The sequence below is a fragment of the Manis pentadactyla genome, chromosome 3 (genome assembly GCF_030020395.1).
Source record: "Manis pentadactyla isolate mManPen7 chromosome 3, mManPen7.hap1, whole genome shotgun sequence".
Taxonomy (NCBI): domain Eukaryota; kingdom Metazoa; phylum Chordata; class Mammalia; order Pholidota; family Manidae; genus Manis; species Manis pentadactyla.
This window is the reverse complement of record NC_080021.1, coordinates 109,974,477-109,998,829: the sequence shown is the minus strand read 5'-3', so window position 1 is coordinate 109,998,829 and position 24,353 is coordinate 109,974,477. Positions and strand designations below refer to the sequence as shown.

Below are 24,353 nucleotides of genomic sequence, written 5' to 3'. Positions count from 1 at the left end.
CAAAATATAGAAAGAACTCATATACAACTCAACAGCAAAAAAACAAATACTCCAGTTAAAAAATGGACAAAGGACCTGAATAGACTTTTTTCTAAAGATATACAGATGACTAACAAGTTCATGAAAAGGTGCTCAAAATCATCAGGGAAATGCAAATCAAAACTACAATAGATATCATCTCACAATTCTTAAAATGGTTGTCATTGAAGGACAAAAGGGCCCCTGTACACTGTTAATTGGATTGTAAACTGGTGCAGACACTATGGTAAACTGTATGGAGGTTCCTCAAAAATGAAAAATAGAACTACTGCATGATCCAGCAATCCCATTTTCGGAACATACCCAAAGGAAATGAAAACACTACCTTAAAAAGATATCTGTAACTTTACTCAGAATAGCCAAGATGTGGAAACAACTAATACGTGATGCATGGATAAAGAATTGTAGGGTGTTTGTGTACATATGATGGAATGTTATTCAGTCGTAAAAAAAGAAGGAAGCCTTATTTGTGACAACATGGATAGACTCTGAGGTGATGCACTAAGTGAAATCAGTCAGAGAAAGAAAGGTAAATATTGTATGATCAAGTGTGGAATTTGTAAAACAAAGAAAATTAACTTACAGAAGAAGAGATCAGATTTGTAGTTATTGGAGGTGAGGGGAGGAGGCAGGGGAAATTGGAGGAAAGAAAAGATACAAACCTGCAGTTATCAGGTAGGTAAGCACTGGGGCTGTAACTCACATGGTGACAACTACCGTTAGCACTGCTGCATGGTATGTTTGAAAATTAAGAGTAAATCCTAAGAGCATCACAAGGAAAAAAACGTATTTTTAATTCTCACTTTTTTTTCCCTATTTGTATGAGATGATGAATGTCAACTAAATTTACTGTGGCAATCACTTCACAATATATTAAGTGAAATTGTTATGGTGTATACCTTAAATTTACTCAGTGTTGTAAGTCATTTATACCTTAATGCTGAAGGAAAAGAATGGCACAGAATTATAAACATTATTAAATTTTATTAACAAAAACTTTGTACAATTTCTTTAATACATGTGGAATTTTACATCTAGGTAAAATAACAACACATTCAAAATTTACCATTTATACAAATTGTTACAGAATAATAACCAGTGGGTTAAATAAGTAAAATAAACCACACTGATTTTTTTTATTATCTACAAAAGATTTGACTTTCTTTAAAATTCCCCTGAACATATAAAAATAAATTAATTTTACTTTTCAATTAAATCTACCAATTAGAAATATTACAAATCAAAATATCAATGTTATCTTATGAATTTTTCACAATACAAAACAGATTCACAAAACCTTATTTACAGAAATGAGGTAACAACTGTGCAATGTTTAACCAAGAGACATATTGCAGAATTAACATGTTCTTCCAGCTAAGTACACAGTGGAGGTCTAATTACAGCTGGGTCTTTTCCACTAATAATTCACACATTTAAGAACAGTTCAATGATTACATCCCCAATTGTTTAATTTAGACTCTGCCATACTGCCACACCAGGAGTGTGGCTACCCGAAGTGGAAGGGCTGTAATACAGATTTCACCTGTTTCAGGAACTGTAGTAGTAGGGTTTTGTCTTGTTTTGTTTGAAATTACTGTCAGTGAATGGGAAGTTGTTTAAATTAAAAAAAAAAATTCTTACCAAATCCACTCATCTTTCTTGTGACTTATTAGTGGATAAATACCCAGGTAAGTTTTGCCTGAGCTATCTACAGTGGCACAGAAAGTTTTTAATAAAGGCAGAACCATGAGGAGGGCTACTGGCGCCACTCTTGACTAGTCCTACTACTCACACGGCCTGACCACAGGGCAAGCTCGGCTATCCACAGCCACTGCAACACAACGGAGGTACTAACAGGCACTTGATTCAGGCCAGACCCTACCAGCAGTTTCCAGAGTGGACCCTCTTTCTGAAAGAAGTCTTTCACTTTGAATTGATCTGGTTCCCCCAGCAGCCTTAGAAATCACTTAAACTGAAGGTTTCCTTAAAATATGAGTAGGTCTTAACACTAATGAAAAAGTATTTAGCAAAAGAAAATTACCTTTAGCAGAAGCAGACATGACCATCCTAATTTGATTATTAAAACTGGCCAAATCCCACTAGAAAGGAAACTTTTATAAAAAAGATTGCCAAGTCCCAGTTGATGACCTATTTATTTGCAATATTTAACCAATAAAACTCCAGCAAAAGAAACTGGAGAGTCCCTTGAAACTTAAGCTTTCACTCACAGAGCAACAAACATACTTGAACTCAAACAAAAGATCTTATTTTCATATTCCAACTTGTACAACAAAATCAAATAGTTATAAATGGAACAAGTCTTTAGTTTTGTTATTTATCTCTCCAATTTATAACAAAATTAGTTGTGCACAAACTATATTAAATTTCTCTTAGGTTGATGGACTCATTGCATGTAAATTATTTCACTGACAGAAGTTAGTTATTAAATTTTCTTTCAAAGTTCACAAAATCTGGGTGAAGGGTGGGGGACATGGAAATTCCATTTCAGTGCAACAAAAGCAACAAGAAAATCAATCAAAGCCTTAAAAGAATGTCCTTGTGGCAATGAATCCTTTGTTGTGCAGTAGTTTCTTGTTGCATTTCTCATAGGTGTCTGCAAAAGCAGCCAGATGAAGTGCTAGGACAGCAGGACAGGCAATTTCTGGATGTTTCTCAAGTGTCAACTTTTCTCTTGAGCAACAGGCCCCGTTTTATCATTAAGTCTCTGCAGTTAAACACAATCAGATTCACTAGCTAAATCCATTTTTTGCTCACACTTGAGGTAATATCCTCTTAACTGAATATTGCTTTTCTCCTACAACTAAGTTAGCATGGCTGCTTTTCAGCATAATATACATACACAAATTTCCTGGTAAACATTATCATTGCTTTATATTAAATTCAACAGTATAACAAAGACAGAAGTACCTATTTATGGGGCAGAACTCGTAAGTAATGAATATAGCAATCATCCCCCCAGCTTGACTTTTCCACAAAAACAGTGACATGCTGCTGTTGAAAATGAATTTTTTATGGACTAAGAAGTCATGAGTTCTGATCCAATATGTACTATTTGTCCTTTAAGCTTTAACCTCTTTGAGTCTCCTTTAACTACTCTATAAAAGAAAGAAAAGGGCTTACAACCTATGATTACATTAAAGATTGAAATCATGCATACTATTATATCTAACAAAGATGCCTGGCACATAGCAGGATATTCTACTCATAAATATTATTTGTCTTACATTTTTTCTTCACTAGGTAACTAACACTCTGTTTATATTATTTGCTATTGTGGTTTTCCATTTTAAAAATACATTTCATATTACATAACTCAGGAAAAGGTAGCTTTGCAATTATAGGCATACCTCGTTTATTGTGCTTCACTGATACTGCATTTTTTTACAAATGGAATGTTTGTAGTAACCCTGTGTCCAGCAAGTCTACTAGTGCCATTTTTCAACAGCATTTGCTCACTTCACGTCTGTCTCACATTTTAGTAATTCTCACAAAATTTCAACTTTTTCATTATTATTATTATATTTGTTATGGTAATCTGTGATCCTTGTGATCAATGATTACAAACACTGAAAGCTCAGATGATGGTTATTTTTAGCAGTACTTTTAAAAATTAAGGTATGTACATGGCTTTTTTAAGACATGATGTTATCGCATACTCAATAAGCTACAGTATAGTGTAAACATAGCTTTTATATGCACTGGGAAACCAAAAAATTCATGACTTACTTTATTGTGGTGGTCTGAAACCAAACCTGAGTTATTATCTCCAAGGTGTGCCTATAACTCATTTTTAACACACACACACACACAGAAAAAAAATGAAAACACAGTACAAAATTTTCTAAATTAATACAGAATCACTGTCATTTCCCATGTCAGCAAAACATTGGAGAAGAAACTAGGAAACTAGATTTGTAATGGTGACAGTATTCACCATCAGGAAGCCAGAGAAACAATGGGGCAAACAAAACACTGAAGAGTTAATGAAAACCAAAAATCCTGTATTTTGAACCAACTCTTGTTACTAAATACAAACTTAAGTTTCTGAAGGCTAAAAGCACAGTGAACAGCAAACTTTCAAAATAATGGGAAATAGCAAACATTGTGACTTTTAACACTGTTATTTGCCAAGTCTCCCACCTCTTTCTTCCCCTTCCTCCCTCTCCTGGTGTCCAGTCTCCATTCTATATCCCAATATCCTTCCTCTAACAGGGTTCTGCCCTGAACTGGAGTTTAGGGGAAACATTACACTCCAGTAAAATAGACCTAATTGAAGGGGAGAATTAACAGAAAGAAACAACCTTAAAATGTATGCTACTGTATGTATAGTACACTGTTTCTGCATCCATTTTTATCTGGTACATTGAAAGAGTAAGATGCTATCACTCACAGGAAATTAATAATTTAAATTCAATTACATAGATGATGATTATTTTTCCTTCTTTAAAAAAATCTGTAGAATAATTGGACTGCCCTAAAATTTACATATTCATTATAAATAGAATTCAGTTTTAGAAAGCACTTCAATAATAAAAATATTCCTAAATTACCTAGACTAGTTCTATAATTAAATTAATTAAACAAAGATTCTCAAATAGTATGAACTATTCGATTGGACTATCCCACAACTGTTGCTATAACTAAAATATATTTTTATTATGAAAACTGCTGAATTATAAGTCTTCAAAAGTTATGCACGAATTCAAACTGATAACACTTAGGAGACTGTCTTAGGTCCTTTGTGTTTACAATACCCAGCTACTGACACAACTGGTTTTAAGAAGAAATAATCGGAAATAAAGTATTTTAGAGATGGGGGCGGGGAGGAGGTTGGAGAGCCAATCACCTCTGATTAATCAATAAAATTCTTTTTATTATTTCACTAGATATAAAAAAGCAAAGATCCTTACCGTTACTTTCTGACTCGCGTTATCGCCATGGATGGTGAGGAAGGGGTTGGTGGTGGCTGGGTGAAGTGGTGGTGCCTGAGTACCTGCAAGCAGGTTGTTGATGGGTATCTGTGCTGGGCCTGGGATCTGCAGCTGCTGTAATTCGGGCTGGTGGTGCTGCTGTACAAGCTGATACAGAAGCGCCTGGTGCTGCTCCTTCATAAAAACACAAGTGAGAAGATGAGTTCCCATCATGGAATCCAGCAGTCAGGAAAGCCTCCCTTTCTATGTTCTTTAGTTTAGTATTAGCTGTTTAATGTAAGTCACATTCATACTAGGAAAGAAAACAAGTATCTAATCTGGAAAATATGCTGCACTAGACAATAACCACCTGCTGTAAGATGTCCACATCGTCAGTGAATGGCTTATTTTCAAAACAGGGTAAACAAACATGGGAGATGATTCACACTAGGTTACCTATGATAATCAGGAAAGTGGCAATTTGGATGTCACAAGTTATCTATATTTGACTTAAGAATACATTATGTGAGTCAAATCCTTCCCACAATTCTGGGAACTTAAAATACCTTCTTAAGTTCTCATTCATGCCAACAAAAAGCATGCTTTCTTGATGTATTATGAGACTGTTCTTTACAGGAAGAACACATTCATTTCCTGAGTGTTTATTATGTGCCAGGTACTATTCCAAGGCATATCAGTGGAGAAAAAAAAATCCCCTACGTTTATGTAGCCTACCCTGGGGGGAGAGGGAGACAGATTAGGATATGATTCTTGCTAAGGGTCAGGGTAAACACGAGTGGGTGTAGGCATATGGCGGGGATGGAGGTCATCTGAGGTACTGTTCAGGGCAGTTGTAACATGGACACAGACTCAGGAGACAAGGGAATCGCTATGTGGATATGGGGGGGAGGGGGCACAGACGGAACAGCCGGTGCTAAGGAGCTCAGGGAGCTTATCCAGTGCAGTCAAAAAACAGCAAGGAGACAAGGCGCGGAAGTGCAGTGAGCAAGTAGAAGCACTTGGGGAATGTGGCCTCACAGTGGTACAGGCTGCAAACACTAGCTTTTACTCAAAGTAACATGGAAAGAAGCCAATGGAAGATTTTGAGCAGAGTGACACTACCTGACTTAGGATTTCTTGACAGAGTCAATGTGAGGCATCAGGGAAACAGAGGAGTGAAGGATGGCCAGGTTTCGGCTTGAGTAATAGGAAGGGTGGAGGGAAGGGTCACTCCATCACCTGAGGGAAGGGCACTGTGTGTGGAGCAGGTTTGTGCTGGAAGATCAGCAGCTCAGTTTTGGACATGTTAGCCCTGAAACATCTAGTAAGACAACCCTGGAAACAAACAAGTAAGCACCTGGGTGTCCTCAACTTCCTGCCATCCACCTGCTGACAAGCTGCTCGGCCTGCCCCTACCACAGAGAGTGTGGGCTCAACCCCTCTCCCTTCAGAACTCTGCTCTGAGGTATCATTCACCCTCCATCCTAAACCAGGGAACACCCATCGACATGCATATTTGCAGCCATATTCAGAATGAAGACACAGGCCATCCCTGCCCAGGTCTCTGCTTTTCACAGTGAAACCTCCTAAGTTGCCAACACATCATCTTCACTTTGCACCCCCTCTTCCTATTGACCCAATGCAGTTTGTAATTCTCACTGTAACAGCATTTGTGGAACACTTCTAGTCAGCCAAACCTCACAGCCAGCTTATCCTATCCCAGCAGAAGCCATCTCACGCAGCTGACCCCCACCTCCAAAACGCTTCTGGGCATGGACCGAGGACACCACTCTGCCATAATCTCTCTCAAACCTGGTCCCCAGTACCCATCACTAAACCATTCCCCTCCTCGGGCTATGCGGCAGGGCTCAGTCCTCACACATTAAGTCCTCATTCCCAAGAGAGGATTAAAGATGGTGGTGTGAGAGGTGAGACAGAGGCTTCCTCCTAAAACCACATATAATACAAAAATATAATTAATACAACTAATCCTGAAAGAGCAACAGGGAAGAGGGCTGCGCCAGACTGCATACACCTGGAAAAACAGCAGACCTCATGGAACAGGGAAACATACCAAAGCTGTGGCCCGGCAGGACCCAAGCCCTTCCCCCACCCCAGTGCACCGGTGGGTGGAAGAGAGACGGAGACAGGAGGGAGTGAAGGCCTGGAACTGCTGAATTCCTAGCTCCAGAGATCTGTGCTGGGAGCACAAACCTACATTTCATGGTGCTTTCATGATACTTGTGTGAATACAGGGTTGGAAAGCTAAGACAGGCAGAATTCCTGGAGACACTGAGATTCCATCCGCTTGCAGAAAGCTGGGATCCATATCCAGCTGCTTTGGGACAAAAGAAATGCGACCAGTCTGAGAGATATCCTAACAAGGAAGCCTTTAGCAAGACGGCTGCTAAAGGGGCAAGGATTGCACAGAGTTTAATGCTCAGGAGAAAGGACAGGAAGACAAAATTGTCTGGGTGCACACTACACAGCAGGTGAGGAGCTTTCACGATTTCCAGGTGCTCCAGCTCCCTGGATGGCTACAGAGCTCCAAGGACCCCCTCCGTGATACGCAGCCTACTGAGCCTTTCTTCCGGCCAGCCCAACCTGGCTTGCAAACTGGCAAATCCTACCCTGGCATTAGGCCAGCCCGAGGGAAGATCTGTCTACAGAAACTACAAATGCAAAGCACAGAGGCTTATACCAGTGTGCTCAGCCCACTGGTTTAGGCAGTGGAGACAGGCATACTACCCGGAAAGCAGGAAACAGACAAAATTGTTCTAAAATTCATATGGAACCACAAAGAACCCGAATAGCCAAAGAAACCCTGTGAAGGAAGAAAAAAGCTGGGGGGGATTACGCTCCCTGACTTCAAGCTCTACTATAAAGCCACAGTAGAGGTGGAGCCAAGATGGCGGCGTGAGTAGGCAGTGGAAATCTCCTCCCAAAACCACATATATCTATGAAAATATAACAAACACAACTCTTCCTAGAATAAAGACCAGAGGACACAGGACAACATCCAGACCACATCCACACCTGAGAGAACCCAGTGCCTCGTAAAGGGGGTAAGATACAAGCCCCGGCCCGGCGGGACCCGAGCGCCCCTCCCCCCAGCTCCCGGCGGGAGAAGAGCAGGCAGAGCGGGAGGGAGACGGAGCCCAGGACTGCCGAACACCCAGCCCCCGCCATCCTGACCGCAGTGCAGACACAGTGCGTTTGCGGGGCCCTGGATACTAGGGAAACAGGGCAGCAAGAACAGTGAGAGGGTACCGGAGGCCTGGTGCCGGAGGACATAAGAAAAGCGAGCGGCCATTTTTTTTTTCCCGCTTTGTTTTGGTGAGCGCTTTTTGGAAGTCTTAAAGGGACAGGACCCCAATACTAGGGAAACAGGGCAGCAAGACAGGTGAGCAGATGCCTGAGTCTGGTGCCGGAGAATAAAGAAAAACAAGTGGCCATTTCTTATTTTTTATTTTTATTTTATTAAATTAAAAAAATTTTTTTTTCTGTGTGTGTGTGTGTGGTCGTTGTTTCGTTTTGGCGGGTGCTTTTTGGAAGTCTTAAAGGGGCAGGGGGGAACACTTAATCCAGAGGTAGGGAATCCGGGGATCTCTGGGCACCCAAATCCCCTGGGCTGCTCCCGGCCTCTCCCCCTCCAACGCAACTCCACCACTTTGGAGTAGCTGCCCGAGCCAGGCCACGCCCACAGCAAAAGCGGAGATAAACTCCATAGCAGCCAGGCAGGAAGCAGAAGCCCTGTCTGCGCGCAGCTACCCAGCACAAGCCACTAGAGGCCGCTGTTCTCCCAGGAGAGGAGGGCCACAAACCAACAAGAAGGGAAGTTCTTCCAGCCGTCACTCGTCCCAGCTCTGCAAACTATTCCTATCACCATGAAAAGGCAAAACTACAGGCAGACAAAGATCACAGAAACAACACCAGAGAAGGAGACAGACCTAACCAGTCTTCCTGACAAAGAATTCAAAATAAAAATCATAAACATGCTGGCAGAGATGCAGAGAAATACGGAGGAGATATGGGATGAAGTCCGGAGGGAGATCACAGATGCCAGAAAGGAGATTACAGAAATGAAACAAACTCTGGAAGGGTTTACAAGCAGAATGGATAGGATGCAAGAGGCTATTGATGGAATTGAAACCAGAGAACAGGAATGCATAGAAGCTGACATAGAGAAAGATAAAAGGATCTCCAGGATGAAACAATATTAAGAGAACTGTGTGACCAATCCAAAAGGAACAACATCCGTATTATAGGGGTCCCAGAAGAAGAAGAGAGAGGAAAAGGGATGGAAAGTATCTTGGAAGAAGTAATTGCTGAAAACTTCCCCAAACTGGGGGAGGAAATAATCGAACAGACCACGGAAATACACAGAACCCCCAACACAAAGGATCCAAGGAGGACAACACCAAGACACATAATAGTTAAAATGGCAAACATCAAGGACAAGGAAAGAGTTTTAAAGGCAGCTAGAGAGAAAAAGGTCACCTATAAAGGAAAACCCATCAGGCTAACGTCAGACTTCTCGACAGAAACCCTACAGGCCAGAAGAGAATGGTGTGATATATTTAATGCAATGAAACAGAAGGGCCTTGAACCAAGGATACGGTATCCAGCACGACTATCATTTAAATATGATGGTGGGATTAAACAATTCCCAAACAAAAGCTGAGGGAATTTGCTTCCCACAAACCACCTCTACAGGACATCTTACAGGGACTGCTCTACATGGGAGCACTCCTAGAAAGAGCACAGAACAAAACACCCAACATATGAAGAATCGAGGAGGAGGAATCAGAAGGGAGAGAAGAAAAGAATCTCCAGACAGTGTATATAACAGCTCAATAAGCGAGCTAAGTTAGGCAGTAAGATACTAAAGAGGCTAACCTTGAACCTTTGGTAACCACGAATTTAAAGCCTGCAATGGCAATAAGTACATATCTTTCAATAGTCACCCTAAATGTAAATGGACTGAATGCACCAATCAAAAGACACAGAGTAATAGAATAGATAAAAAAGCAAGACCTATTTATATGCTGCTTACAAGAAACTCACCTCAAACCCAAAGACATGTACAGACTAAAAGTCAAGGGATGGAAAAACATATTTCAGGCAAACAACAGCGAGAAGAAAGCAGGGGTTGCAGTACTAATATCAGAAAAAATAGACTTCAAAACAAAGAAAGTAACAAGACATAAAGAAGGACACTACATAATGATAAAGGGCTCAGTCCAACAAGAGGACAAAACCATTCTAAATATATATGCACCCAACACAGGAGCACCAGCATATGTGAAACAAATACTAACAGAACTAAAGGGGGAAATAGACTGCAATGCATTCATTCTAGGAGACTTCAACACACCACTCACCCCAAAGGATAGATCCACCAGGCAGAAAATAAGTAAGGACACGGAAACACTGAACAACACAGTAGAGCAGATGGACCTAACAGACATCTACAAAACTCTACATCCAAAAGCAACAGGTTATACATTCTTCTCAAGTGCACATGGAACATTCTCCAGAATAGACCACATACTAGCCCACAAAAAGAGCCTCAGCAAAATCCAAAATATTGAAATTCTTCCAACCAACTTTTCAGACCCCAAAGGTATAAAACTAGAAATAAATTCTACAAAGAAAACAAAAAGGCTCACAAACACATGGAGGTTTAACAACATGCTCATAAATAATCAATGGATCAACGAACAAATTAAAATAGACATTAAGGAATATATAGAAACAAATGACAACAATAACACAAAGCCACAACTTCTGTGGGACGCAGCGAAAGTAGTCTTAAGAGGAAAGTATATAGCGATCCAGGCAAACTTGAAGAAGCAAGAACAATCCCAAATGAATAGTCTAACATCACAATTATGGAAATTGGAAAAAGAAGAACAAATGAGGCCTAAAGTCAGCAGAAGGAGGGACATGATAAAGATCAGAGAAGAAATAAATAAAACTGAGAAGAATAAAACAATAGCAAAAATCAACGAAACCAAGAGCTGCTTCTTTGAGAAAATAAACAAAATACATAAGCCTCTAGCCAAACTTATTAAGAGAATAAGAGAATCAACACAAATCAACAGAATCACAAATGAGAACAGAAAAATCACGACAGACTCCACAGAAATACAAAGAATTATTAAAGACTACTATGAAAATCTATATGCCAACAAGCTGGAAAACCTAGAAGAAATGGACAACTTCCTAGAAAAATACAACCTTCCAAGACTGACCAAGGAAGAAACACAAAAGTTAAACAAACCAATTACGAGCAAAGAAATTGAAACGGTCATCAAAAAACTACCCAAGAACAAAACACCCGGGCCAGACGGACTTACCTCAGAATTTTATCAGACCCACAGAGAAGACATAATACCCATTCTCCTTAAAGTTTTCCAAAAAATAGAAGAGGAGGGAATACTCCCAAACTCATTCTATGAAGCCAACATCACCCTAATACAAAAACCAGGCAAAGACCCCGCCATAAAAGAAAATTACAGACCAATATCCCTGATGAATGTAGATGCAAAAATACTTAATAAAATATTAGCAAACCGAATACAAAAGTATATCAAAAGGATCATACACCATGACCAAGTGGGATTCATCCCAGGGATGCAAGGATGGTACAACATTCGAAAATCCATCAACATCATCCACCACATCAACAAAAAGAAAGACAAAAACCACATGATCATCTCCATAGATGCTGAAAAAGCATTTGACAAAATTCAGCATCCATTCATGATAAAAACTCTCAGGAAAATGGGAATAGAGGGCAAGTACATCAACATAATAAAGGCCATATATCATAAACCCACAGCCAACATTATACTGAACAGTGAGAAGCTGAAAGCTTTTCTTCTGAGATCGGGAACTAGACAGGGATGCCCACTCTCCCCACTGCTATTTAACATAGTACTGGAGGTCCTAGCCATGGCAATCAGACAAAACAAAGAAATACAAGGAATCCAGATTGGTAAAGAAGAAGTTAAACTGTCACTATTTGCAGATGACATGATATTCTACATAAAAAACCCTAAAGACTCCACCCCAAAACTACAAGAACTGATATCAGAATATAGCAAAGTTGCAGGATACAAAATTAAGACACAGAAATCTGTAGCTTTCCTATACACTAACAATGAACCAATAGAAAGAGAAATCAGGAAAACAATTCCATTCACAATTGCATCAAAAAGAATAAAATATCTAGGAATAAATCTAACCAAAGAAGTGAATGACCTATACTCTTAAAACTACAAGTCACTCTAAAGAGAAAGTAGAGGGGACACTAACAAATGGAAACTCATCCCATGCTCGTGGCTAGGAAGAATTAATATCATCAAAATGGCCATCCTGCCCAAAGCAATATACAGATTTGATGCAATCCCTATCAAATTAACAGCAACATTCTTCAATGAACTGGAACAAATAATTCAAAAATTCATATGGAAACACCAAAGACCCTGAATAGCCAAAGCAATCCTGAGAAAGAATAATAAAGTAGGGGGGATCTCACTCCCCAACTTCAAGCTCTACTATAAAGCCATAGTAATCAAGACAATTTGCTACTGGCACAAGAACAGAGCCACAGACCAATGGAACAGACTAGAGACTCCAGACATTAACCCAGACATATATGGTGAATTAATATTTGATAAAGGAGCCATGGACATACAATGGGGAAATGACAGTCCCTTCAACAGATGGTGCTGGCAAAACTGGACAGCTACATGTAGGAGAATGAAACTGGACCATTGTCTAACCCCATATACAAAAGTAAATTCAAAATGGATCAAAGACCTGAATGTAAGCCATGAAACCATTAAACTCGTGGAAAAAAACATAAGCAAAAACCTCTTAGACATAAACATGAGCGACTCTTCTTGAACATATCTCCCTGGGCAAGGAAAACAACAGCAAAAATGAACAAGTGGGACTATATTAAGCTGAAAAGCTTCTGTACAGCAAAAGACACCATCAATAGAACAAAAAGGAACCCTACAGTATGGGAGAATATATTTGAAAATGACAGATCCGATAAAGGCTTGACGTCCAGAATATATAAAGAGCTCACACGCCTCAACAAACAAAAAACAAATAACCCAATTAAAATATGGGCAGAGGAACTGAACAGACAGTTCTCCAAAAAAGAAATACAGATGGCCAACAGACACATGAAAAGATGCTCCACATCGCTAATTATCAGAGAAATGCAAATTAAAACTACAATGAGGTATCACGTCACACCAGTAAGGATGGCTGCCATCCAAAAGACAAACAACAACAAATGTTGGCGAGGCTGTGGAGAAAGGGGAACCCTCCTACACTGCTGGTGGGAATGTAAACTAGTTCAGCCATCGTGGAAAGCAGTATGGAGGTTCATCAAAATGCTCAAAACAGACTTACCATTTGACCCAGGAATTCCACTCCTAGGAATTTACCCTAAGGATGCAGCAATCAAGTTTGAGAAAGACCAATGCACCCCTATGTTTATCACAGCACTATTTACAATAGCCAAGAATTGGAAACAACCTAAATGTCCATCGGTAGATGAATGGATAAAGAAGATGTGGTACATATACACAATGGAATATTATTCAGCCACAAGAAGATGGCAAATCCTACCATTTGCAGCAACATGGATGGAGCTGGAGGGTATTATGCTCAGTGAAATAAGCCAAGCAGAGAAAGAGAAATACCAAATGATTTCACTCATTTGTGGAGTATAAGAACAAAGGAAAAACTGAAGGAACAAAACAGCAGCGGAATCAGAGAACCGAAGAATGGACTAACAGGTACCAAAGGGAAAGGGACTGGGGAGGAGGGTGGGTAGGAAGGGATAAGTTGGGGGAGAGGAAGAGGGGGGGGTATTAAGATCAGCATGCATGGGGGGGTGGAGAAAGCGGAGGGCTGTACAACACAGAGAAGACAAGTAGTGATTCTACAACATTTTGCTATGCTGATGGACAGTGACTGTAAAGGGGTTTATAGCGGGGACCTGGTATAGGGGAGAGCCTAGTAAAGATAATATTCTTCATGTAAGTGTAGATTAAAGATAACAAAAAACAAAAAACAAAAAAGAAAGAAAAGGGGGATTATCCCATGATAGGATAAAACTAACTGTAAATCAACGAATAATGTATGCTTTAAATATCCTTAAGCTGGATCCCTTAAAGGGTGTCAGATGATCGGCTATGGAGGTACACTTTTCTGATAATCTTTTCTCTTAAAAAAAAAAAAAAGCAGTCCCTATGTGGTGACCTCCAGTGAGTTCTACACAATGGTATAAAGGGCAGATCAAAGTGTGGGCAAAGGGTCTGTTTGTATTTATACAGAGGATCAAAGCCTAATTTGGCTACCCAGAAAATGAACTAAGATACGATATGAAGAAGAACTTCCAACATCAACACTCTCTGGAAGAGTGATACCAGAAGATGATCATCAAAAAACCTCAACAAAGATCCAGGCGATGCTGCAGTTGTAGCTGCATTCATCCCACCGGTTCCTGGACTTGCCATTGGAATGAAGTAGGAGATATCTAAGCTGGCCTGTGCATACAGTAAAACAACAAATTTGACTGGATCTACACGGTTGGAACTCAACCAAGAATTAGGAGAAGTGCAAGTTGCAGTGCTCCAAAATCTTGCGACTCTAGACTATCTACTGTTAAAAGAACATATGGGATGTGAACAATTCCCAGGAATGGGCTGTTTTAATTTGTCTGATTTCTCTCAGACTGTTCAAGTACAGTTGGACAATATCCACCATATCATAGATAAGTTTTCACAAATGCCTAGGATGCCTAACTGGTTTTCTTGGCCTCACTGGAGATGGCTGGTAATTATAGATCTGCTTTGGTTATGTAACTGTATTCCTGTTATGTTAATGTGTGTGCAATTTAATTAGTAGTTTAAAACCTATACCTATACATGCTTAAGATACTCTACAAGAAGATATGTCAAAGAAATAATCAATCTCCCCATGTTTTCTTCCATCTGCTACCTCTATAGCTTTTCTTCTTCCTTCCTAATTACAACCCTTAAATAGAATTCGTGCCTCATATCGAATTTACCAAGTATCATAATTCCTCCAAGTGCTAAAGATTCCTCAAGACAAATGCTGGTCATAGAAGCCACAGGGCATAAATCTGCATAGAAGTAAAAAGCTAACCTTTTCAAACAATATGGCTTCTCTCTCACTTACCAACTTTACATCTCCCTGTATGGTCCCGGAAGATGACTGGTTAGCCAGAGACGGGTAAGATTCCTCAAGGGAGGAACAACCTAAGACAGGCACAGTCGCAGGGGGGCCATCAGGTGAGAAATTGGGGATCAACAGAGGTGAGGCTTAGTACCTCTCCCCCCGTTTTGAGATAAATCTTCTGCATCCGTGTATGTTTTGTTGCCCTTGTCTAGCTTGGATTAACACATAGTCTACAGGCACACACCTGATCATCTACATTTGCTCTCTTACAACACTAAACTAAGTTTTCTACCTTTATCTTACATCTACCTACCACTTCAGCATTTTATTGAAAAAAAAAAATAATAATAATAAAGGGAGAAATGTGGGATCCACATATAAATCAAGTATAAAAATGAAACAAATATTCATATTTGACCTGATTGTTTATGGTTCATAATGCGTGATCAAAACCGAAAGTTTCTGTGATGACTGCCCTTGCACTGTTCACCATGTAAGAACTTATTTACTATGTAAGAATTTGTTCACCATGTAAGAACTTGTTCATTATACTTTAGAAGATTGGAGACTGTTGAGAATTAGGCTTGGGGTTGATTAATGATTGTGCATTGAGTCCCCTATACAGAATTTTATTGTTGTTAACAACCATTTGATCAATAAATATAAGATATGCCCTCTCAAAAAAAAAAAAAAGCCACAGTAATCAAGACAATTTGGTACTGGCACAAGAACAGAACCACAGACCAATGGAACAGACTAGAGAGACCAGATATAAACCCAAGCATATGTGGTCAATTAATATATGATAACGGAGCCATGGACATACAATGGGGAAATGACAGCCTCTTCAACAGCTGGTGTTGGCAAAACTGGACAGCTACGTGTAAGAGTATGAAACTGGATTATTATTTAACCCCACACACAAACGTAAAGTCAAAATGGGTCAAAGACCTGAATGTAAGTCATGAAACCATAAAAGTTTTAGAAGACAACATAGGCAAAAATCTCCTGAATACAAGCATGAGCAACTTCTTCCTGAACGCATCTCCTCGAGAAAGGGAAACAAAAGCAAAAATGAACTCATGGGACTACATCAAACTAAAAAGTTTCTGTATGGCAAAGGACACCATCAACAGAACAAAAAGGCATCCTACTGTATGGGAGAATATATTTGTAAATGACATATCTGACAAGAGGTTAACACCCAAAATATATAAAGAACTTACATGCCTCAACACCCAAAAAGCAAATAACCTGATTAACAAATGGGCAGAGGATATGAAGAGACAGTTCTCCAAAGGACTTCAGACGGTGAACAGACACATGAAAAGATGCTCCTCATCACTAATCATCAGGGATATGCAAATTAAATCCACAATGAGATATCACCTCACACCAGTAAGGATGGCCAGCATCAAAAAGACTTAAGAACAACAAATGCTGGCGAGGAGGCAGAGAAAGGGAAGCCCTCCTACACTGCTGGTGGGAATGTAAGCGAGTTCAACCATTATGGAAAGCAATATGGAGGTTCCTCAAAAAACTAAAAGTAGAAATACCTTTTGACTCAGGAATCTCACTCCTTGGAATTTACTGAAAGAATACAACTTATCAGATTCAAAAAGACATATGCATCCCTATGTTTAACACAGCACTTTTTATAATAGCCAAGATATGGAAGCAACCTAAGTGTCTATCAGTAGATGAATGGATAAAGAAGATGTGGTACATATACACAATAGAATACTATTCCACCATAAGAAAGAAACAAATCCTACCATTTGCAACAACATGGATGGAGCTGGAGGACATTATGCTCAGTGAAATAAGCCAGGCGGAGAAAGACATGTGCCAAATGGTTTCCCTCATTTGTGGAGTATAATTACGAAGCAAAACTGAAGGAACAAAATAGCAGCAGACTTAGAGACTTCAAAAAGGGACTAGTGGTTACCAAAGGGGAGAGGTTGGGGAAGGCGGGTGGGGAGGGAGAGAGAAGGGCATTCAGGGGTATTATGTTTAGTACACATGGTGTGGGGGGTCACGGGGAAAACAGTGTCACACAGAGAAGGCAAATAGTGAATCTGTGGCATCTTACTACACTGATGGACAGTGACTGCATTGGGGTATGGGTTCGGACTTGGTTATATGGGTAAATATCACAACCATATTGTTTTTTTCCTGTGAAACCTTCATAAGAGTGTATATCAATAATACCTTAATGAAAAATTAAAAAAAAAGAAAAGTCCTCATTCCCTACTAACATCGATCTTATAAATGAAAATATCACATGTGTAGTAATGACCCCAAATATGTATTTTCAATTGCATCCTGTCTGTGGACTCCATCCAGACTTGTATGACTGCCTGGTCCACATCTCATCTGTACACGTAAACAGATGTCTCAACCTAGTGTGTCCATTCCAGACCTCCTGTTTTCTCTCCAAAACCTGTCGCTCCTCCTAGTCTCCAAATCTCAGTAAAGACAACATCCAATCATTTAGGTCTCTTCTTTGAATTTCTGGCAAACAAGTCTTGTTGGTTCTATCTTCAAAATACACAATTCCAAACATTTTTTTCACTGCATTTATCATGCTATTAAGACAGCATCATCTCCCACCTGTATGACACTCACAGCCTCCTTGTTTCCACTTGTGCACCTTCTCCCCTCCCAATACACACAGACTATTCTCCAAGCAATAGCTAATGTAATCTTTCAAAAATATGAATTATTATCATGTCACTATTCTGTTCAAAACCCTCTAATTAATTATTTTAAATAAGCCAGAATAAAAAGTGAGGATATATGAAACAAAAGATTTTTTAAATTGGGGTAATTATTAAGGCTAGGTGGTAAGTATATTATACTCTCTATTTTGGTATACTTAAAAAATTCCAGAACAGAAAAGTTTAAAAAAAGAATCGCCAATGGCTTTCCCATCACACTTAAGATAATTTTAAATTTCTTGCCACAGCCAAACAAGGCAGTCCACAGTCTTACAGAGCATGTCCACCTGGCCAACCGGCTCTGATCTGCACTAGCCTCTCATTCTGCAGTCATGCTGGCCTTCCATCTAGACTTCAGAACATAAACACATGCCCAGCTGAGGTCTTTTACAACTGCCACTCCCTCTAGCCTACGTGCACTTTCTCATTTATCCCTGCCATGTCAAAAAGCCATGCCCCTTAAACTTTAGTCAGATATATGCTTAAAAGTCCCTTACTCAGAGAGGCTGGACCCTCCTATCTAAAGTGGTCTTCATCCCACTGTCCTCTACCCCCTTTTCCTGCTTTATTATTCTTCTCAGCAGTTATCATTACCACAAAGTATATATTTCTTTATTGCCATCTCCCCATCAGAGTCAGCAAGAGCCATACCCACGTTGAATATCTATTATAGCTTAGCTCACTTGTTCCTGATAAAAATAAAATATTATCAAAAGGAAGAACTTACTGGTGTGAGCTGTTGAGAATTTAGCAACTGCTGAAATTGCTGTTGATGAAGAAATATTTGTCTTTGCTGGTCTGAAAGTAATCCTAGTCCTGAGGCACTGAAAAATGATTAAAGTTCTTACTTTCTACTGTATACCTTTAATTTTTTTTAATGTAAAATGAAAGACAAAATTTGATTTGATGTTTATTAAGTTAACAAGTCAAGTTTTTGATCAAAACAGTTTGAAAACGATGATGTACAAATTTCTTACTTTCCTCTCTCTCTGTATATATAGGTAAATAAGCATTCACAGAATGTCAAGAAATGTTTTGTTTTCCCTTTTATTATAAACCAAGCAGGAGCTAAGTTATTTTACAGAATAGGTATTTACATGTGTTTATTACATGCACATGTAATAATTTATTTTTAACTACTCAAGGATAATTTAATTCACACTAAGTAAGACGTATTTAAAACTAAGGAAAAAATCCCAAAACCCTAATTGATTTGACCTAACCTTTTTCAGTGGTCCCAGTGGTAAAATTAAGAACCAATGAAAAGAAAGCCAAAAGAAATAGTTTACTTGTATCCACTGTGAAACCATTTTAAATGATTTATTCCTCAAAAGTACGTTCAATCACAACATGACTTTAGTCATCTTATTTTGAACAGTCAAATTAATTCCAGTACAATCAATGAGTGTCACTCCTGGAAATTCAAGATAAGTATTTGACCTTCATCCTATATCAAAATCTTTAATGATAAAGCTTAACAAAATTACATAGCTGAATTTTAAGAAACCAAAATTCATATATGGTCTTCATTTCATTATTTTCTTAAGAATTTATGATACATGAACACAATATACAAAGAAGACATCACAGGTCAAGACTGAAATTTTCTGCACAAAATTTATTTAATGCTTTAATTGCTAAAAAATTATTTAATTTTGTTTTTAATCCTAAGTTTCAAAAATAAATGGCTCTCAGTATGATATACTTAGTTGAAAAGCTTGGTGGATTTTAATTTCTTAGAGTACCAGTACTTCTAGAAGGAACACATTAAAAATCCCAATCTAAAGCGTGGGCAACACTGGTTCTGTTGCATTAAAAAAACCCCAAGTACCTTTAAGTTTCTTACCTGTTTGTCAGTGTAGCTGGCATTGGGTGTGTTGCATTAGGTGGTACAGTTGTGTGGGTGAGCGGGGTGGGGTTCTGGGAGATTGTGACAGGGGTCTGAATAACTCCATTTAAAGCTCCCACAATGCCATTAATTGCCAGTTGGTTACCTGGCAAAGCTCCAATTATTCCACCCACTCCAGGCACGGCAGGAATGGTAGATGTTACCGTCTGCATTCCACTAGCCAGTGCCCCCACTGCCACACCATTGACCTGTTGAACTCCAGCAACACCTGAGCCCTGCTGGGCTGGGCTCTGCCCTGCGGGAGGTGGAGTAGAAAGGGCTGAGGAGCTGCTGGTGCTCTGTCCACTGGAGGCCAAGTCCTAACGTAAGTGAAACAGAATAAGTTGTAAAGAACACAGCAAAATGGATTAAAATATTCTAAACCATTTAATGTAATACACTGTTGCTCAAAAGAAAACCACACCAAAATTACCTGATTTAATACAGGAAGAGAATTATCAGGTAAAAAGCTGTTTCCTAGATGAGGGCTCTTACTGCTGTTCAAGGAATCGGTAGTGGGAGCTAGAATAAGAAAAGACAAAATAAAAAAGACAACATCTTACCCAGTTAAATTACATTATGTGTAAGATTAAAGGCTTATCTAAAAGCTTTTCCAGAGCCCACATTAAGAATACTTAAATATTAAGTCTTGCTATTCCTAAGACCAATTTAAATGGAAAAATCTGTATCTCTATTGAATACCGTGACTTCCAATCAATGAAGAGATCAGTACACATTTAAATAAATTTTATCATTAACTTAGGTACTAAATAAGATACAGCAAATTCAAGTAAACCACTTAACAGAATTCTTTATGCTCTTTAAAAATAACTGACCATTCCTTTTCTACACCTTCATGTAACTGGTGATCAGTTATTATTCACTTAAGAAGATACTCAAAGTCTATCCTACTTTACTTAGATAAACAATAAATGTTAATTTGCATACTTACCATTCTGTGCTGAAAATGCCTGCACTTGATGAGCTGGACTAGGGTCTGTTGTTATGGTTGGAAAAGGCACTGAGAGCTGTGCATTCAGTAGCTGAAGGCGCTCCTTTTTGGCAGTCAAGTTTTTAATCTGTTCCTCTAATCTTCGATTTTCAACTTGAAGTTGGTGTAGTGACTTCAGCATTCCTAAAACTAGCAAACATTTGGATGGTTTTTAGTTAAGACAAGTTCACACACAGGACTAAATATTTTACAGACTAACGTGTCAATAATAACTTTAGACATAAGTTAAAATAGAAAAGTAGAAGTTCTGTAAAATATTTCCAAATGACTAGGTTTTATTCCTAAACTTACATGTAGATACATGTGTATAAACCATAATATATACAGACAAAAGGATATTGGTTCTAGATGTGCCTTCTGGAAACTTTGTTGCCACATACCAGAAACACCCACCTGGGTTCAGGTAATTTCCATTCTCAAAGAAAAATGACAAGAACATTTTATTTTCATCAATATAAAAGCCTAGTCAAAAATTCAAAGTGCCTGTCATGATTTTCATTAAAATGTTTAAATGGGAAAGAAGAGCACCAATGTCCTTCACCATAATAAAGAGCACAAGCTTTTGGCTGCTGCTTGGTTAAGCTAAGTATGCCATCAGCCACCCAGCCCATCAGCCACCCCGGCGGCTCGGCATGCTGATCCACACATCCTCCAGCAGGGAGCAGTGTGTGTGCACTGCAGCCCCCACTCCCAACTCCCGGAGAAAGGCGTATCATCAGTGAACAGGCTTCGTTTCTGTCCCACCTCATCATCTCAAATACTGTTTCAATTCCTCCCACAACGGGAACCTCTCAACTGACAACACAGAGTGCTGTGGTTATGTGGGGGGTGATGGACACTTTAAAAGTTCTACATACATATTAAAAAGTTGTATTTGTTTAACGTGCCCCCAGGGCCTTCAAAAGACACAACTCTACTGGTACAGACAGATATGGCCATTTCCCAAGGATTTAACTTTTATTCCTCCTCTTCAAGATCCCACAAAGAAACCCTTAGTGTACCCAAATGAGATGCAAGTAAGGCTGAGCTGAACCTGTCCTCCAGCTATCATGTTTAAAGGATTATCCCAGCATGAATTTCCTCACAATTAGAATTTTTTGTCAGGGTACCATTCATAGAAATACCAATTTATGGTATTATCTACTAACAGTAAGCAAAATGTTTTGTTTTAATAAAACAAAGCAACAAAAGCTTGTATTATAAAATGATAAAAATTATCTATTTTTTTCCCCAAAGCATATATCTTTAACACTAGGTCACCTCTTCAGCTAACCACCTGTAGTAACTTTGCTTTTCTGTAACTTTTCACTTTTGGTCCTCCCTAATACTTGAAAATTTAGAGATACTAAATATGAATATGTAACTTAATAGCTAAATGATATATATGAGAATTACATATATATATATCATTTACTAATTATGATTCTTTCTCAAATTGTAAGAAAATAGACAGCCATACTTGACTACATGCATTTTTTAAAATAAATCCACAGGGCTGAGCAAGTTTTCCTCAAACAATTGAGCTAAGAGAAGATGTAACTTGGTTTTAGTAAACTTTAAAATCACTAAGAACAAAGTACAATGGAGAAACAAAGTGCCGATATTATAATAACTATAAACAGTAACAATAATCAGTGAACAGATAAGCGCTTTCTATGAGCCAGGCAATGTTCTTTCCATTTTTAATGTCACTTAATCCTCAAAACAACACTCTGATGATATAGGTTCATTATTATTCCCACTCTACAAATGGGAGACTAAAGCACACTGACACTAAGAAACTTGGTCAAGATTATACTGTTAGTAACAGGTAAGATAGGATTCAAGTCAAAGCAATAAAACTGTAGAATTTGTTCTATTAAACCACATTATACTTTCTCACTGTATTACATAAAACATATAATTTCATTGCTCTTCTTGATCAAGGGTAATGTCTGTAATCTATCCACCCTTGTGTCTATCCATCCATCCATCTATTCATCTTTCATTAAAGACAAGAAAAGAATACTTACTGTCACTAGGAGTACCCTGTTCTAATAAAAATTGCTGTCCTTCACTCCACTGCCTCTCCAAAAGCTGTTCTATGCTGGCTGCTACTGGAGGCAGACTTTCCAAACTGCTGTTGACTGGTTGATCATAGCGAATCTGTAAGCTGCTTACAGGGGATCTGTTGAAAACATTAATTCTCAGGTTAAAGAGGAGAACCCTTTGAAGGAAAGCACACTAATGTTTCTCACCTTAAGCTGACCCTTGTCATGTACAAGTTTTCTGACACCAGGCTGTCTATGCTAGAAGAGCAATAAAACCATAATCTACCCAAAAATTAGTAATTATCAGTCTTCCTCATCAAATTATAAAGTCAGAGGAATAGCTGGCCATACTCAATAATTAAAAACCATTAGAAAATATAAACATACCACCAAAAATCTCTGAAATAGGTTGTAGAAGAACTTGATAGAGCTTTATAAGGCAAAAGGGGGAAAGACAGTATTAGAAAGACTTTATAAAATTAGCCAGAAGAGTGCCACCATTCTGCTTTAATGTGCAAAATATCAAAGTAACACTGTACAATTTAATAATGTAGAAAGCATTTTAATTTACAACAGATAAAATCTCAAATATCAGTAAAAATAAATTATTAATAATTTTAAAGGACCCTTTTGTTATAAATTTGAAAATACTTATTTTGAACTTCTTCAAAATTAAGAAAGATGATTAAGACCATTTTTATTTGGACCCTTCACACATTTTTCTAAGATGTCTCAGGTCTGTATGTCAAATGGTATTATGACTTAACTCTCCAAAACAAACACTGTATCAAGATGAACGTGTAATGCTCATCCACTTTTTGTTTTCAATTAGTAAATGTGGACATTTCTGGTCTCCAGCCTCCATCCTAACTTAATACATTAGTAAAAGGACTTTCAAGCTTCCCAAGTATTTCCACATAATTATCTCATATGATTTCACAACAATCTTGCTTTACTGGCTCCACTTCTATATGAGGAAACAAGATAGGACTTCAGTGACAAAGACACTCCACTGGTAAATGACAGCTGGGGCTACAACTCAGGTTGCCTAGGAACCCATCAGTGTGCTGCCACTGCCCTAATATGCTTCTCTACAACAATCTCCCTAAATAAGAAATTAAACAAATGGAGCTCTTTATTTCATGTATAAACAGCCTGTACTACATACAGTTGGCCATCCCTCTCCAAATAGTACATTATGCCAGGATACTTGAGGTTATTACATTTCTGGCTGATTTTTAAAGAGTAATATAAAGGTGGAAATACATGCTAAAAATAATTTAGCACCATTTATTGTGTTAAATCCCATTTAGGTAATGAAAAACAAAGAACTACACTAAGCAAAATAGCACTAAGGGACCTTGAATAATTTCTGGGTAGCCTGTATAATATTTTAAGGGTAAATAGAGAACACAGAAATGCTTCTTCCACTAAACAGGAGCAAAAATCCATTAACTTTTTTCTTTGAAAAGAAGAATAAAACAATACAGAAGTAATCAC

The 24,353-nt window shown here is 38.5% G+C and overlaps 1 protein-coding gene across 10 annotated transcripts in view; it reads right to left on the bottom strand.

Annotated features, from left to right (window-relative positions):
- Nucleotides 1–1,345: 1,345 nt before the first annotated feature.
- Nucleotides 1,346–24,353, bottom strand: part of MLLT10 (MLLT10 histone lysine methyltransferase DOT1L cofactor) — a 288,476-nt gene continuing 265,468 nt past the window's right edge. For all 10 annotated transcript variants that reach the window (XM_057498271.1, XM_036880905.2, XM_057498272.1 and 7 more), the window contains 7 exons: nucleotides 22,836–22,990; nucleotides 20,764–20,952; nucleotides 20,245–20,333; nucleotides 19,770–20,131; nucleotides 18,651–18,747; nucleotides 4,971–5,165; nucleotides 1,346–2,764 (listed from right to left, as the gene is read on the bottom strand). In XM_057498271.1, coding sequence (XP_057354254.1) covers nucleotides 2,720–2,764; nucleotides 4,971–5,165; nucleotides 18,651–18,747; nucleotides 19,770–20,131; nucleotides 20,245–20,333; nucleotides 20,764–20,952; nucleotides 22,836–22,990 — 1,132 coding nt within the window. In that variant the 3' untranslated portion in view covers nucleotides 1,346–2,719. The remainder of the gene's footprint in view (nucleotides 2,765–4,970; nucleotides 5,166–18,650; nucleotides 18,748–19,769; nucleotides 20,132–20,244; nucleotides 20,334–20,763; nucleotides 20,953–22,835; nucleotides 22,991–24,353) is intronic.